This window comes from Parasteatoda tepidariorum, chromosome X1 (genome assembly GCF_043381705.1).
Source record: "Parasteatoda tepidariorum isolate YZ-2023 chromosome X1, CAS_Ptep_4.0, whole genome shotgun sequence".
Lineage (NCBI taxonomy): Eukaryota > Metazoa > Arthropoda > Arachnida > Araneae > Theridiidae > Parasteatoda > Parasteatoda tepidariorum.
Genome location: NC_092214.1, coordinates 12777682 through 12794785, shown reverse-complemented (window position 1 = coordinate 12794785; position 17104 = coordinate 12777682). Strand labels below are relative to the sequence as shown.

Here is a 17104-nt window from a genome sequence, read left to right as displayed (position 1 = left end):
GGGTAACTGACTGTCCTCTTATATATATATATTCCATAACACATCTAAAATAAAAATAGTTTAATTTTCAAAGATTTAAATAATTAAGTTATAACTTGATTTATATGAATTTCACTTAAATTATCCTCGTTTTTTTAATAAATATTTAATAATGAGGCTAACTTTCTCCGCTTTTTGGCGATTTTAAAAATATTTTCTTTCATATAAAATTTTTTTCTTTCTTCACGTTGATATATGTGAAATTAAAATTCCTTTTTACATTTCGTTCGTTAAAGAACCAATTGATGCTGTATAGTTAGTAATACTAATGTTTTAGATAGAATTTTAATTTTAGGCTGAAGCAAATTCTCATTACTATGTATATTGAAATTATTTTATTATTTAAAAATGAAGATATTACTTTCATAAATTAAAATTTATGTAAAAGCATAGGCAAATATTGGATTGGTCAACCCCCATTTCTAATTAGGGAAACATTCCAATATCAATTACATGGGCGTATGGAAATATTATATTTGAAGTAAATTAAGAAATGTAAAAATAATGACATTACTTGGAAATATGAACAAAAAATATACAGATGGAGATCGATATTCAAACATAATTTATTCATTTACAATCGCTTTGCTGTTTGTATATATAGACAGAACATAATAATTTTTAAGCAAAATGTTAAAATTTAAATATATTATACTTTTTATACATATCACAGCATTCATTTAAAAAATACAAAATATTCCCTCAAAAATATGATAGATAGTATGTTTTTGTTACTAAGAGAGTGCTCAATGTTTACAATTTTGAAATTTGAGATCATCTAAAAATAATTTTCAATATTTTAATAAGATACTAAATTTCTTGATATACTCTGCCGCATCTGAATTAAAATTTACAATATTACTAAATTACTTCTAAACAAACATAATTTACTACTTGATAAAAAGATTAAAATTTAACTCAGTTTGGAAAAAATTACTGTTATTTTTTAAAAAATTAGTAAATAGTGGTGAGCATTTGAGAAAAAGCAATATTTTTATTACATATTCATTATTATCTACTCATTATTACAGATTTTTCTGGTGTTATTATATTCATTATTATAGATTTTTCTTGTGCTATTACTTTAAGTAGGTACAGTCCGCAAAAAAAAAAGACATCACCCTGAATAACTTTCGTTCTAATGATTGGATTTTCACGAACTAAGTGTCAATCTTAATGGTTCCAGGGGGTGACCTCAAATATGCTAATTAATTAGAGCTAACTATCAATTAAGTTACGAAATCAGACACAAAAACGTACTTTCTCTGAATAAACATATAATTTTTTTTGCATATTTGGATTTCTTATCTTCAAAATATAGGGAGTAGCCGCAATCTGGGAAATTTGGTCCCCATAGTTTGGTCAGGAGAGCGATTCAAAGTTTGGACCCCTTAATGCTAATTTCGTATTTTGTGTTTTCAGTCATATTTTAAAAACTAATAAAGCAGTTCAAAAAAAATTACACCCACTCATAAAACTCATTTACCCAAAGATAATTTCATGAAAAAAACAATTTTTATTAATTATTTATTATTTTTTATTATTTAATTAAAGTGAGGATGGAAAAATGTTGAATTATAAGGTAGGGATTTTTTATACCATTTCAATCTACATATTTTTCAATTGAAAAATCCGAAGTTTCGATTGTTTTTATTTATTAGAAGATGGAAAAATTGAAATTAATTATTTTAAAAAAAATAATTTGGCGACAATGAAGAAATGATTTAATGGGGCGATTAATATTAAAATGCGATAAACTTACGAGGAAACTTGACTTAGCGCGAGTGGCGTAAAATTTCATTCATATTTTTTTTGCTAATAATCGTTTGCTAATCTTTTTATTTTTATTTTTTTAAAACTATAAAATACGATATTTCTTTTTAGTCGCCTAAAATTCTATTTGAAATTTAGTAAAGAAATTTGAATAAAACATTTTAATCAACGAATGTCGAGTTTTATAAAAGCATGCTTGTGATAGAATACGATTATACACCAGATTTTGCTTATTTAATGTGATTATTTTTTAGTTTTTAGTTTTTTTTCTCAATAACTGATACAATTTCCATAATATACATACGTATGAATAGATTTGGAATAAAATATTCATCAATTTCTTGAATATATTTTTTATAAATATTAATAAAAATACGTGGTCAACATTTTAAAGCATCTCTCACATCATTGCAAATTTCTCAACATCTTATATATCGTCTTAATCTTAAAAGTAATTTTTTAATCATCTGTCCGGAAGTGTTTCGCAGAACTATTTTACCAACTATTTAATTGAATTTTAAAATTTTTTAAAATCTTATTCTTTACCCTACTACGTTTATTATTTCATCATTAATATACTAATAAATTTTTTTTAGTACTTCAGTTTAGGTTTTCTTTAAAGTAAAGTTCCTTTTTAAATTATAGTCAAGTTTTTTTTAAAAGAATTACTGTCTGCTAGCTAATAAAACCTTGTTAAGAAATTAAAAACTTTCCGCTGTTTAAAATTATTTAATGCAAAACAGCTGATTATTTACTAAGCATACTATTTTTTTCGAAAAAAGAGTATAAATTATTGGTAGTCTTTTTTTGTTTTGTTTCTTATGACTTCAACATAGATTATCTAAAATAGTGTTGATGTTTTAGAAGTCACTACAAATAGTATAAAGATACTGAACATAAAAAGCTGTCGAATACGCAGTCAAAATTTTTAAGCGTCTTAAAATATCTCAGCATGTTAAATGTCGTCCTAACATCTTAGTTGTGAAATTTAATTATCTGACCACGTGTGATTCACTTATTATTTCATTATATCTTTTACTCTTTCTTTATGATTCCATGTAGATTCTCTTCCGGATAATATACTAAGCTATTTTGTTTAATTTTTTACTTTAGCACGATTCCCAAGATATTATTGTTGTATAAATTGTTCTCAGGAAAAATGCCTTATTTTGTTAAGAAGGAAGTACCAAAAATTGAAATTTGTATGAAGATGCCGAAGCCGTGACAATTTTAGAATCATCTGATTTTCAAAAAAAAAAATTTCAATAAAAAAATACGCAATTTCCGAACTTATTTTGTTTAAAAAAAAAAGAAAAGAAAAACTGGTCAAGAACTTTAGCATACGTTTTACAGAAACTGTGAAAACCAATTTTTCCTATATTTCGTCAAAAGAGGATAAGGATGATTTGCCCCAAGGGACCTACTCAATAATTTCATATCCAGAATGAAATCTGTTTGATCGAAACATATTTCCTTGAAAATAAAAAGGAGGAAAAAATTAACTTTAATTATTTATCTAAGCTTATTCCATTTATTTAATGATATCGATACCTAAGTTAAGGATATGCGATGGAAGCCCCGTTTACTATAAATGCATTAAATCATGTAGCCTGAACAATTTGTTTTAAGCAAATTATTAAATAATATTAAGCACATAAGGGTGTAAAATAAACTCGATCAAAATACTCCGAAAATATATGTAGAACAAACTTTAGAATCGATATGTAAAAAATACCTTTTCAAACAACTTCAAGTAGACAAGAAACGCTAATTTGTTTGAAATAGTTGTCCTTGTAACTATTTAATTTTGATTCCGGGTGCTAGGGGACATTCCATTATCACATTCGACTTTTGAAATTTCAATTGTAAACGGAATTTTTTTATGTCCTTAAATTAAAATGTTAAGGCCTGCAGGAAAAAAAAAAAATTTACTGCAGTGATTTTTTTTTACAATGTAGTAAATTATTATTTTTTCAATCTAAGAATCTGTGCCTATAACTTATGTAAAACTTATTTTAATATCATGTGAAATAATTTAATATGTTGCGTAACTGAATAGATAATCCCAAGAAACTGAATCAAAAATATAAAAACTTCATAGATTTCAAAAATAATAGATGATAATAAATATAGACATGTTTTGAGCGTCCAATAATGAAAGTCGCAAGTTATTCAAGCTTGACAAGTTTTGAGAATGGGCGATTATATTTGAACGCTCGAAACATGTCGACTTTTCCTTCCCTCTTCATATTTTTTTAAGCCAGTTGAGTTTTTATCATCAATTATACTGTTTTACATTAGGGTCCTGATCATTATTTTTATAAAGTTTTTACACTCACTAAAGTAAACATATGCATTTTCATATTTTAGCAGGATTTATGTGGTCTTTAAAAACGTAAGAACATCAATATTGTAAAAGTTATACTTAACTTAAAATTTTGAGACCAGGTATTTTGAGTTAATGAAGTTAAATATTTTATCTTTTACATTTTCATGCCCCCATTTCAGTATCTTAAGGACCTTACGAGCTCTGTTTAAAAATAGAGTATCGCATCAGATATATATGTTACCGGCAAAGTCTGATATCCGGCATTCTGAAGAATGCCTAGGCATTGTATATACGGCCTAAAATTAGCCGACAAATTATGAAATGATTTACACCGATGAGCCATTGCATTATGACCACCCTCCATCTATAACAATGGCCTCGCTCAGGTTTTCATGGTTTCTCGCCCAGGAACAATGTTTTCATGGGGCACATTAGGACCCATAATCCTCATAGAACAATCCCTGACTTTTGTAAGCTGCTTGAATATAGTTGCAGACCAGGTTCACCCACTCATGGCAACAGTTTTTCCTGCGGGGGATGGTGTTTACCAACAGGATAATGCACCATGTCATAAGGGTCGAATCGTCATGGATTGATTCGAGGAACATTCCAGTGACTTTCAAGTCATATCTTAGCCCCCAAATTCCCCTGACCTTAATCCAATAGAGCATTTGTGGTCCTACTTGGAAAACCAAATCCATGCTGCCACGCTACCCCTTCGCAATGTGAGGGAATTGCAGGACCAGTTGGTGAGCGCTTGGTACCGGATACCTCTGACTCTATCAGCACCTTGTGGAATCAATGCCACGGCGGGTGCTAGCAGTTTTGAGGGCTAAAGGTGGTCCTACGTGTTATTAGCAGGGTGGCTATAATGTAATGTCTCGTCGGTGTATATTTCACACATTTCCTAGGCATTCTATAGAATGCCAAATGAGAAACCGGCAAAGTACAAAATGCATTCGTCAAAATGTCATTCAAAAATGACAATTAGGTTATATTCTTATTTCTTATATGAAAATTTTGTTTCCCTTAATAAGACAGACATAAATTATATTTTGCACAACTTTTTATTTTCCTTTACGCATTTTGAATAAATGTTTTTGAATGGCACTCTCATTATTTTCTCAGAATANAGAATGACATTTTTATTTTTGAGAAATGCATGTTACTGTGAATGACCAAAATCTGGAGAATGTCAACTTCCACCGGTGAATGTCAACAATCACATAGTCGCTTTGAAATATTTTTTACATCCGATTTGATATTAATTTATTCGCTGATATAATTGCATGTATTCAATATTTTAATACTTACTGACGATAGATTGGAAGAAACATCTGTGTAGGGTATACCGGACAAATGCATACCGGGCAATGGCACTTGACTTTAAAAAAACTTCAGTGTAGGGTATACCGGGCAAATGTATACCGGGCTGTGGCACTTAACTAGACCTAGCATATATTTCGGACATTTACCAAAGGTCTAGTCATGCTAGTTCCAGTTAATTGCCACTTCCCGGTATACATTTGCCCGGTATACATTTGCCTGGCATACCAGACACTGATGCTTTTTTAAGATCAAGTGTCACTGCCTGGTATACATTTGCTCGGTATACCAGACACTGATGCTTTTTTAAGGTCAAGTGCCACTGCCCGGTATACCCTACACTGAAGTTCTTTTATGGTCAAGTGCCACTGCCCGGTAAACATTTGCCCGGTAGATACTACATCGATGATTTTTAAGGTTCAGTGCTATTGCCCGATATTTATTAGCCTGATACTCCAAACACTGATGTTTCTTCTAATCTATCGACAGTAAGCATTAAAATATCGAATAAATGTAATTATATCCACGAATAAATTAATATAAAATCGGATGTAATAAATATTTCTGACATTCACCAAAGCGACTATGATTGTCAACATTCATCGGTGAATGTCAACAACCACCGATTTCGGTCATTCACAGTAACATGCACATCATTAATATAACATAATGACCTCATCAGTATGTTTTTTTCATATTTTGCCTAAATAACATTTGTCATTCTATAGAATGCCTAGGGAAAGTATGTAATACCTCTCATATTTCATACTTTTCCTAAAATCATCCGGCATTGTATAGAATGCCTAGGCATTCTATNTGGGTAAGTTTCATAAAATTCCATGTGTAATTTCTTGAGTTATCGCGATTTTTGTGAATTTTCCTTAATTTATGATAACCAGTGTATAAGAGAACAAAAATAATCATAGTAGCAGTATTTGGTGGTAAATGTAGCTGTAATCGAATTTGAAGAATATGCTGTGCGACATTTTATGGTGAATTTGCGAATGTAAGTTTCAGAATGTATACATGTCTAANAAAGATCAGGATGGTATTTGCTAATTATCTTTATCCAAAGAAAGCCTTGTAACCTAAATATCTAGCAGAATGAAGCGATTTTTTAAACAATGAATCTTACAATATGCAGCATATTATTTCAATATCTTACTCTTAAACATAACATATTTAAATGTTTTTGAAATACCACTAAACATTCAGCAATTCCTTGATTTATAGAAAAAAGAAATAGCGTAAATTATAGAAAACATTGTGAATGCGCATTAGAATTACTATACCGTCATGTGGGGCTACTTTGTGCAGGATTTCGCAGTTTTTGAACTTTGACGTGTGAAAAAACTATGTTAATTCAAATTTTAGTAAACTTTATCGATATTATATTCCTAACTGGACTCTGACGAGTGGATTTGATCAATATTGGCATTATTTGCATGTAATATTTACAAATAATAAGTCAAAACGTACCATGCACAGAGTAGCCCCCAAGAGGGGCTACTTTGTGCAGCGATAGGAATTCAATTCAATAATTATGTTTTTAGTAAAATATTGATATAAAATTGTTAAAAAAGTTAATTGTTGACATTTTTAATAACAAAAACATCAAGATATGTAAAGATATTAGTTTGAAAATAATTTTCAGCGTTAAAAAACCATTTTTTATAAAGAATTTTTTCTTTAAAAGAATGTTTATTTCAAAATATTCGAGTTTAAACAAAAGGAAACCATATACATTTTTGAATATTGAAATAGATGAAATTTCAAAAATAATAATTATTACATATTCATTAACATTTATAATATTGATAAATTTGAACATAACATGCTTGAATGAACATGACAGAATTTGCTCTTCAGTTTCTGTCAAAATCATTTGATGTCTTATGGAATATATTTTTATGTGTTAAATCATTCGATTAATTCATTGAAAAATCTTTGTAGAAGAAAAATAATAGTTTCCCAGCACGTTTCACGTATTTCTTGTGAATTTTGTTAGAGATAGTATTTCTGTGGGTTTTGTACATCCGAGAAGCTTCTGCAATCGACATACCACCAGCAACTGCTTGCAAACATTGTTGCAGCTTTTCTAAAGTGTAATCACGGTAGATTCTCGTTCCAGGTATTTTTTTTATAACGTCTGACCATTTTTCCGTAGAAAAAAAAAACGAATGAAACTTTGCACAAAGTAGCCCCCACTGTGCATTTTTTTCATTTTCCGTTTATTTGTTACTAATTTTCAAAATTTCTTAACGCTAACATGATATAATTGTTTATTAACATATAAATAAAAAATTTTGCACTTACGACAATTGTTTTATCAACGTCTTTGCATTTCACAGCTAAAGTTTCCACGCACACTTTTCGACATCCGACGTCCTCGGAAAGTTGTTGACATTGGATGAACGAAACACACTCTGAGATTGTTTTAAAATTCGAAATTTTTTTTGTAGTAATAGAGGAGACTTATATCTTCGAATGCCACACATTTTTAACGTGAAAGAAACATAGTACTGAAAAGCAGCACTTGAAAAGGGCCAAATTCGAATTTGCACAAAGTAGCCCCCGCTGCACAAAGTAGCCCCACATGACAGTACAATATACATTTTATTTTTCAAGAACTTTTTTTTCTTCAAACTTTCTTGCCTAGAACACTCAATTAAAGCTGTAAAAATGAATCCCTAAAATTTTGTATATAGCCATAATAAGTTATGTTAATTTGATTTTACTATGAAATCCTCGAATAAGTATAACAAAAACAACATAATCTAATTAATATCGGATAAAAGTTCATGTATTTAAATTCTAAAAACGTAGAAAATCATAAATAATTTATAAATCGATTCAAATTTTCTTTTCAAAGGAGACTAAAATAAAAAAAATTTTGCTTTTTGGACAGAAATTAGCTTAAAAATTGTCTATATCCCAGAAACTTCGAGATATTTTCTATTAACTTTGAGATATTTCTATTAAACCTCTCCGAGCAATAACAGAGCATTATTTAAATTTTTTTTAAAAGTCAGAAATTGGTTGCTTAGCAACCTAGTGAAATTAACTCCTCTTCTTTCGAATTAGTCAATAGGTTACCTTAAAATATTAATTTGCGCTGGCGACTCTTCTTGGCGGTTTTCTGGACTGTCGCCAAATATATGAATTTTTATTGTGACCCAATTTTTTCAAAATTTTGTCTACCCCCCCCCCTAATTCAAGTGTCTGGATTCCAATTTTGTAAAAAAAAAATACATGTTTATTCATAGAAAGTACGTTTTTGTGTCTGATTTCGTAACTTAATTTTTGTTAGCACTAATTAATTAGCATATTTGAGGTCACCCCCCGGAACCATTAAGATTGACACTTAGTTTGTGAAAATCCGATCATTAGAACGAAAGTTATTCAGGGGGATATCATTTTTTGCGGACTGTACATCATATTTTTCAATTGATTGTAAAAAACACAACAAGATTTAAAAAGATTACACACAAATAAAACTTTGGAGCCTTTTCACAAAATAATAGTTTTTCCAAACACAGGTTCTTCATTCTCAAAACTTGGAACTATACGCATTCCTTGTTTGTCAGCTGTTCTTGAAACTTGTACTTTTGAAGTTGTAAAAAGCTGTTTACCTTCTAGAATTCTGGTAATTTCGGCAGAATAAATATTTTTATTAATAAGCTTTGAACTGGTTACAACAATATTTTTTCCTAAGCTTCTTTCTTGATTAAAATCATTGAAGTTGTTGGTGCCTTTGTGCTAATGAGAGAAGATTAAAAATAATGTAATTCATGGTAATAAAAAGTGTAGGAATTGAAATAATTTTACGAGAAGAAACAAAATTTGAACCCTTACATTTTTAAAACATAAAAAGATCAATCAAAGCAAGTCATATTTTAATTACTATTTTTAAATTACAATATTAGAAAAAATTGAGAAAGTATCGTTCTTAAGTAGAAATATGTTTTAACATTTCACCATCTGAAATTTTTTTTCGAGACCAACTATTTATAGGGGGGGGGGGACTCCTTTCACCTACAAGGATCTCAAAAAGGAAAGTTTCGATATTTTAAAATATTTTTTTTTGTTGTTGTTGTTGTTAAAATGAGACAAGGCACCCAAGTAGAATTTCTCCTCGTGATAAATTTTGAATTGAATTTCATGCGGGGTGACCCCGCAAAAAATTTGCTGAAGGTACTGTCAACTGTTAAAATATTAAATGAACAATATGATCCTCACTTGGATAGATCAAAGAGTTCGTGTCGAGTCTAAGCAACACCTCCTAGAAGTACTCAGTACGGATCAATTTAGTAGTCCGATGTGACTGCGCAGTAGATGAAAAATAAGAAAGACGTTCGGGGTACTAAGCTGCGCAGTGGCTGAAAATACGAAATATGCGTTTGGACTACTAAAGGATATTTATGGTAACCCGTGCTGAGGCCTGCTCTTTTCTAGGAGGTCTAAGAGGGCGGAATATGGCCGCTGATAAACACATAAGCAGTATTCATGTGGATGATATTAAAACTCCACATGTATATTGTTTGTGGGGAGTGTCTTTTTAACTAAAGTTCTTTTGTTTTATAGAAGAAGATATATTTCAGAATAAAAAAATTGCTTTTATAATTAAAATAAAACTTTAAAAAAATTATTTAAGAAAAAAAACTGTAAATATTATAAAGAATTCCATATCATGATCAATTTTCATAATCAATTATAATGTTCGATTTTATGCTTATGTTGCCTTTTCCTTCCCTCACAAAGCGCAAAGGTGGGTAAATTACAAATAATAATAATAATGATAATAATTCACGGAAAAATAAATATCTAAAGCAAAGTATCTGTGAACATCTAAGTATTTTTTTTATTTGGATTTAATTAAAAATATATTTATTAACTTTTTAAATACGATATTTTGTTCAATTTAAAATTTAGCTTAGTAAAAAAAAATATTAATAAGAAAATCTATTTTTTAAAATAAAATATAATGAGAAATCAGCTTATTTCTAAATGCTCTAAAACAAATCTTGTTCTGGTTGGTATTTTGTTCAAATTTCAATAAGATTCTTGGTCAATAAAAAAAAGATTTAGCACTTTGTTTTCTTTAACGTGAATATGTTTCTTTGTTTTTTTTCCCCCTACCACGTGCGCCAAGAGAAACTCAGTTTCCATGACAACGGTTGCTTTTTTTTCTAGTACTAATTAAAGTATAATTCGCTTTGAAAATTTTACAACAAAGGCATTTAAGAATGCATAGACAAAAATTCGTGTAATTATGTGATATTACAAGCGAAAATGAACAATATGGAACATGAAAATCAAAACAGAAGCATAGATATTGATAAGAAGTTTTAATCCTAACAGAAAGCAGGTACATACGATTTTTTTGTTCTGTAGAATGCAATTGAAACACGGACCTAGAAAATTTTCACCAGCAGTAAATTTGGCGGAAAGCTATGATTGCCGTATTTACCGCTTATTTGTCACTGGTATTGCACTTTCTGTGAGCATAAAATGGATGTATCTCCATATTTTTTCTGAAAAAGAGCTAATACAGATTTCAAAATATTTAATTATTCATACAATGAATATAGTTTCCTAGAAGAAGTTTGACTCTTTCAGAAAAGACAGCAAATTTTTTAAAGGTGATATGAAAGAAATGAACTGTAATTAATACAAATAAGTCAAAAAAAGTTTATTTACCTGCAAAAGAAATGGACAATTTCAAAGACAACTTGCATGAGATGATAACAAGCTTCAACAAGAAAACTGTTCATCAGTCAGCAGTTACAAAATAAGTTATCGGTCACAGTTAAAGTTTGTGCCTCTCATAGTACGAAAGTTTGGTGTAATCGCCATGAATGTGCCATGAATGTATTTCTCGATCATATTTACCGATTTATGGTGCAACCTCAATAAAACAATTTTTCATTCAATCAATTTATGGTGCAATTAGAAATTTTGCACCAAGTATTGGTTAAACGTTTACCGAGTTTTTACAGTGTAGTTCTCACAAATCCGATAATTGGGGCAAAATTTATTCTGACTTATTTTTTTTTTTGCTGCTCATATTATATTAATGGTCACTATAAACTTCTGAATTTAAATTAACTCAGAATGGTCTGTTATTGATACAAATTCATTATTTCGACTGAAAAAGATATTAATTATGTTTGTTTTTGCTATAGCAATAATAAAATATAATAAATTATAATTGATGGTTAACGTAAAATATGATTGGTGATAATATTTTACGTCAAGATTGGCATCAAGATTGCTTGAAAGGATGGTACAATTGTGTCTATTTATTTTTTTTTTTAAAAAAAATAGAATTTCGGTTTTGGACCTATTCGGTATTATTTTAAGTGTATCTGATGTCGTATGATACACTTTTTTTATGCTTTAAGTCCAATAGATGCTACTTTTTACGTTTTGTAAAACGTTTGATTTTTTTTGTATGTATCTATTTTCAGTCAGATTCTTAAAAAAAGAACCAGACTGTCAATTTATGTGGCTTACATGACATCCAATAAATAACTGCTAAACTGCTGTTATCTGCTGCTAATACATTAATATGAAAAAATGCATAAAGTTATAAGTAAAAAATAAATAAAATAGAACTATAGCCATGGATATTAAAAATGTTTGTCTGGAAGCCATCTTAGAGTCTTAAGGCGATTCTTCCCATCCTTTCAAGTTTTAAACTTATTCAGATTTTACTTTTAAATTGAATCAAGTAAAGTTTAAATGTTGTTAATTTTTGGTTAAGTTTTATATCTGCACTGTTAAAATTCTACAATAATAGTAAAATAACCGGCAGCTGTCTGTCCATCCGATAAACCGTAAAGTTTACTCTAAAGAATATTTTTCACCTTTACGGTTTTAAAACCGTTTACAACTAGTATGGTTATAAAATCATGAATACAAAAATATACGGTTTTTAACCATTTACATCTACCATGGTTTCAGAACCGTAAAAAAAAATGTTATTGGACGTAGGTTTCTCGTTAGATAATGGACATCGGAGAGTGCAGGACACTTGAAATTGTGAAGGGGAATGTCAACGATGGGTCTCGAACCCCTGTTCTGTCGTTCATGAGATTGACAGATTAGCTCTCTCTGCTATAATATGTACGCAGTTACAAGGAACTAAGTTGCTTCATTAGGTGAGCTTAGTTGGTGCAATAAAATTCTTGTTATTAACCGTTTTAGGTAAAAATAATTGATTTTTTTCACTGTTTCATTACCATCTTATTTATGTTTATTTAACTATTTTGTTTAAATATGGTAAAATAACAATTAAATAGATCGTTATTTAGCCTTTTTTTACAAGAAATTTCTAACGGTGTGAATGATTCTCTTTGTCCTTGATGAGGATTTTCTCAGTCAGGATTATTAATGTCAATTGTGTTTTTGTAAGTGAAGGAAATATCTTTTAGCTGTCGTCTACGTTTGAGAGTCTATTGATTTTAAAATAAACGACCTTTTAAATTTTATTTTTAAAGTGTGCAGTTTTTCTACGAATAAAATATGTTTTTTTTTAATATTTATTTTTGTCTACTCTTAGACAAATATATTTCGGTTTTAAAGATTAAGTTATAAATAATCATGTATCTATCTTGCATCGAAGTATTGAATATCTCATATGAGATTCAAACTTTTTTTATGATACGCCTCAAATTTTTGTAATGTAATTTTTTTAAAGAATTTTGTTAGGACTATGCGTGAACGAAACTGCAATCAAAAGTTAATTATTCATTTAATCTCACAGGTAAAATTGTCTTTGTGAATGCCTAAATCAAAATAATCCTAAAAAGAAATGATCCTTAAAAGAATTTTTTTTTTTCACTTCTGAACAATTTTACCAAAATTTATGTGAACTATTCCTGAAGTTTTCAAAATATATCTGAATTTTAATAGGCAGATAAAGAAAAAATGCCTCTTTTCGAAAGATTAATGCTTCTTTTTAAATTTTAATTAAAAGTTTTAATTTGTTTTGCACTTAGATAATTTGTAAAATAAGCGGAAACGTTTTATGAGCCAAAAAGAAAAGGCTGATATGGATAGGTTTATTTGTGTTGTTAATCCCTTATAAGGAAACGTGGTATAGAAATGGATATTGTTTAAATATTTGGTGAGAGGGTGGACATTCTTTTACAAACTTATCTAGAATAATATCCTTTTTAACTCGTGAAGTATTCTTTAACAATAATTTGAACGATTATTTGCATTCTTGTTTATATTTGGAATAAAAAAGTAGTTTAGTTTTTCCATGATATTTTTTTTAAAAAAAGGATATTTTCATTCACATTACACTGAGCTAATGTCGACAAACTTGATAACTTATTTAATAGTAATTTATTACAACTTAAAAAGTACATCTAAGGCCAAAATGATATCAATTTCAATCTAAGCCTTTAGAGGCGTAAATATTGACATATTTTAATTAAAGAAAAACTTTTTGAAAGCAAATCATTATTCAATTAGATTTATTTGAAAGCACAGAACCAGTTTTAAGTTCAATCTATTTGGATGCCGCAATAGGCATTACATATTTCCTTAAAATTTCCTTCATTTTTTTTTAATCACTTTTAACCGCATTTTATTTAAATTAAATGAATTATTTAATTTTTATTAAAATTTATAAAAAGCGATAATAAAATATATTATTCTAACTTTTTATTTCAATACTAATGTAAGACTCATTAATTGACTGTCATGACTAATCGAAAACCACAATCAGTTACATGGTTATGTTAATTCTCAGTCTTGATGGTGATTCGCGATGGCCTTTAAAATCTTCAATAAACTCCTCCCTCCGTTGAGAACTTTCCAATTTTTGGTGACTTTGGGTACCCATTTGGGGCTTCCAACTGTTAAAAAATATAGAATAATTTTTCTTTAATTTCATGTTTTAAATATGGCTATTTTTAATCTACTAATATTTACTTAATAAATAAAATTTTTCTTAAACGATCGTTTTGTTGAGATAATTGTCACTCTATCACAACCAAATTAAGATGTATCTGTAACAACCAAAAATATGACTACAATGATTCTACCTGTTCGAATCCACTCATTAATTTAAAACCGTCACTATACCATGGTTGTTTTAACATGATGATAAAATGATTTAAATGAACATCGCTCACTGAAGTACTAAGAACAACTCGCAAAAGAAAAGACGCTAGCAGATATTGTTTTAGTTTAGTGTATGAGAAAGACTCCTAAAGACCCCTAACAAATACAAGAAGGGATGTTGCAAGCAAAATGAAACATTCAATACCCCCTAGGACGGTTAATATAAAGACTTGATATTGAAAGCATTAATTTTAAAGTCCTACAAAATCATTTAAACTTAGGTTACCTTCATTTGTTTCCGTTGAATGTTCAGTGTGAATTCAGTCTTAAGACATATCTTTGCTTATAAATAATACGGGTTAATTGAAAGTATATCAAGCAAAACTTGATATAAAAATGGGTCGTATCATTTATCCATTTTTATATCAAGTTTTTATATCAAGTTCTCATCTTGTATTGAAATTCTGAAAGGAATATATGTTAATGAAAGAGAAACTTTAGCATTTTAAAAACCTTATTTTACAAATTTCAACTAAAGTATTCACTGTCTCATTATGCACATGGAAGTATACGGAGTACAAAATAAAAAGTGGACCACACTGAATAATTTTTGATCTAATGATCGATTTTCATGTTCTCTATCTTAAAGATTCAAGAGGATGACCTCAAACATGCTAATTAATTTGCGCAGAAAATATTTGAAGTAACGAAATCACACAAAAACGTAATTTTTTGCTGAATAAACATGCCTTTTTCCCCGACAAATTCGGGTTTCTGACCTCCGAATTATAGGGGTAGCTGTATTCAGGGAAATAGGGAAGCAATAGTTTAATCAGACACGTGATCTAAAGTTTACATGCCTTAAAGTTTAACTTACATTTTGCGTATTTCACCATATCTCATGAAATTTTAAAATTAATACAAAAATTTTGCACACAATTACAAAATACGTTTATTAAATGAATACTTTCCTGGACTTATGCAAAACCTAAACCTTCGGGGTACTGAGAGAGTTAATTTTGGCATTTGATTTGGCCTCTCTCTCAATAGAAAAGGGCCCGTACCCCCTGAAGACGTCGGCTTCGGTGGTCATATTTTTATTTCCTTCGTTTTCCTTATTGCTATACTTATACTTTCTTTTCAAAATTCTGCTGCTCTTAAGCGCGTTTCTTTCAAAGATAGTTTTGTCAATTTAGAATTAAATATTTTGTATTCTTTTACTATTTATTCAGAGAAAGTTCGTTTTTTTGTCTCCATAACAATCTCTAACTAATTAGCATATGTGATGTACCCTCTCGAACCATTAAGATTGAGTAAAAAGTTCATTAAATCAAAAGTTATTAAGAATTTTTTCCGCATTGCACATTAATGTTACCAATCTACGATATCTCACGGAGAGACTCATAAATAAACAAGTTATTCAAGATGTCCACTCCAGCCATAATCCTAGAATATGTTAGTACGGCCAAATTATTAGACGCACTATAAAATTCTATGAAAAATCTTAATTATCAGCTTTATTGTTTTTACGCAGCTCAAACCGGTTTGCACTTGCTTACGTTCGTGTATCAATTGGTTAACATTGTAATGCAAATAGGAAGTATATAAAAAATCTCCAGAATAGAAACCCATTACACGTACGTTCAAACATAAAAGTATTGCGTATAAACTCTTGCAAAACATGTAATTATTAAAACATTACAGTACCTCAAATAATTTGGTCTAATTATTATAATATACTAATATNATCACGGATCTGGTCGAAGGCCTAGATTAGGATATTTAGAAAGTGAATGTGAATCAGAGCCGCCCTACCTTCCCACAATGTTGACAGCATACCCGTCCCAAGGTATCCTCATTTAACACTCCTTCAATTACTCCTGATTCATACATTTATAGGATTTAACACTCCTTCAATTACTCCTCGTTCATACATTTATAGGAAAATATATTCTCACATTTTTTGGAATCCTCTGGCTCTCTACAACTACTGGACCGATTTTAATGAAATTTGATATATTGATACAATTACTGTAATACACACGCATGATCATGCTGTCAGAAGGTATGAAACAGCGAATGTAGAGTAAGCAACAAAAAAAAAGATCTGGTTGAAGGCCTAGATTAGGATATTTAGAAAGTGAATGTGAATCAGAGCAGCCCTACCTTCCCACGATGTTGACAGCATACCCGTCCCAAAGTATCCTCATTTAACACTCCTTCAATTAATCCTCGCTCATACATTTATAGGAAAACATATTCTCACATTTTTTGGAATCCACTGGCTCTCTAGAACTACAGGACCGATTTTAATGAAAATTGATATATCAATACAATTACTGTAATACACACGCATGATCATGCTGTCAGAAGGTATGAAACCGTGGTTGTAGAGTAAGCACAAAAAAAGGTCTGGTCGAAGGCCTAGATTAGGATATTTTGAAAGTGAATGTGAATCTGAGCCACCATGCCTTTTCACAATGTTGACAGCATACCCGTCCCAGTAGAGCAGTGTTTCCCAAACGTATGAATTTTGTGTACCCTTTCTAAATTTTTCGT

At 29.6% G+C, this 17104-nt stretch overlaps 2 protein-coding genes across 2 annotated transcripts in view; both read left to right on the top strand.

Annotated features, from left to right (window-relative positions):
- The window catches only part of LOC110282148 (uncharacterized), a 92969-nt gene extending 76575 nt beyond the window's left edge, over positions 1-16394 (top strand). Inside the window, exon 4 of the mRNA XM_043046232.2 lies at positions 16250-16394. Within this exon, the coding sequence (XP_042902166.2) occupies positions 16250-16271 (22 nt within the window). The 3' untranslated portion in view covers positions 16272-16394. The remainder of the gene's footprint in view (positions 1-16249) is intronic.
- The window catches only part of LOC107452026 (teneurin-m-like), a 124419-nt gene continuing 123564 nt past the window's right edge, over positions 16250-17104 (top strand). The window contains exon 1 of the mRNA XM_016068302.3: positions 16250-16394. Coding sequence (XP_015923788.3) covers positions 16370-16394 — 25 coding nt within the window. The 5' untranslated portion in view covers positions 16250-16369. The remainder of the gene's footprint in view (positions 16395-17104) is intronic.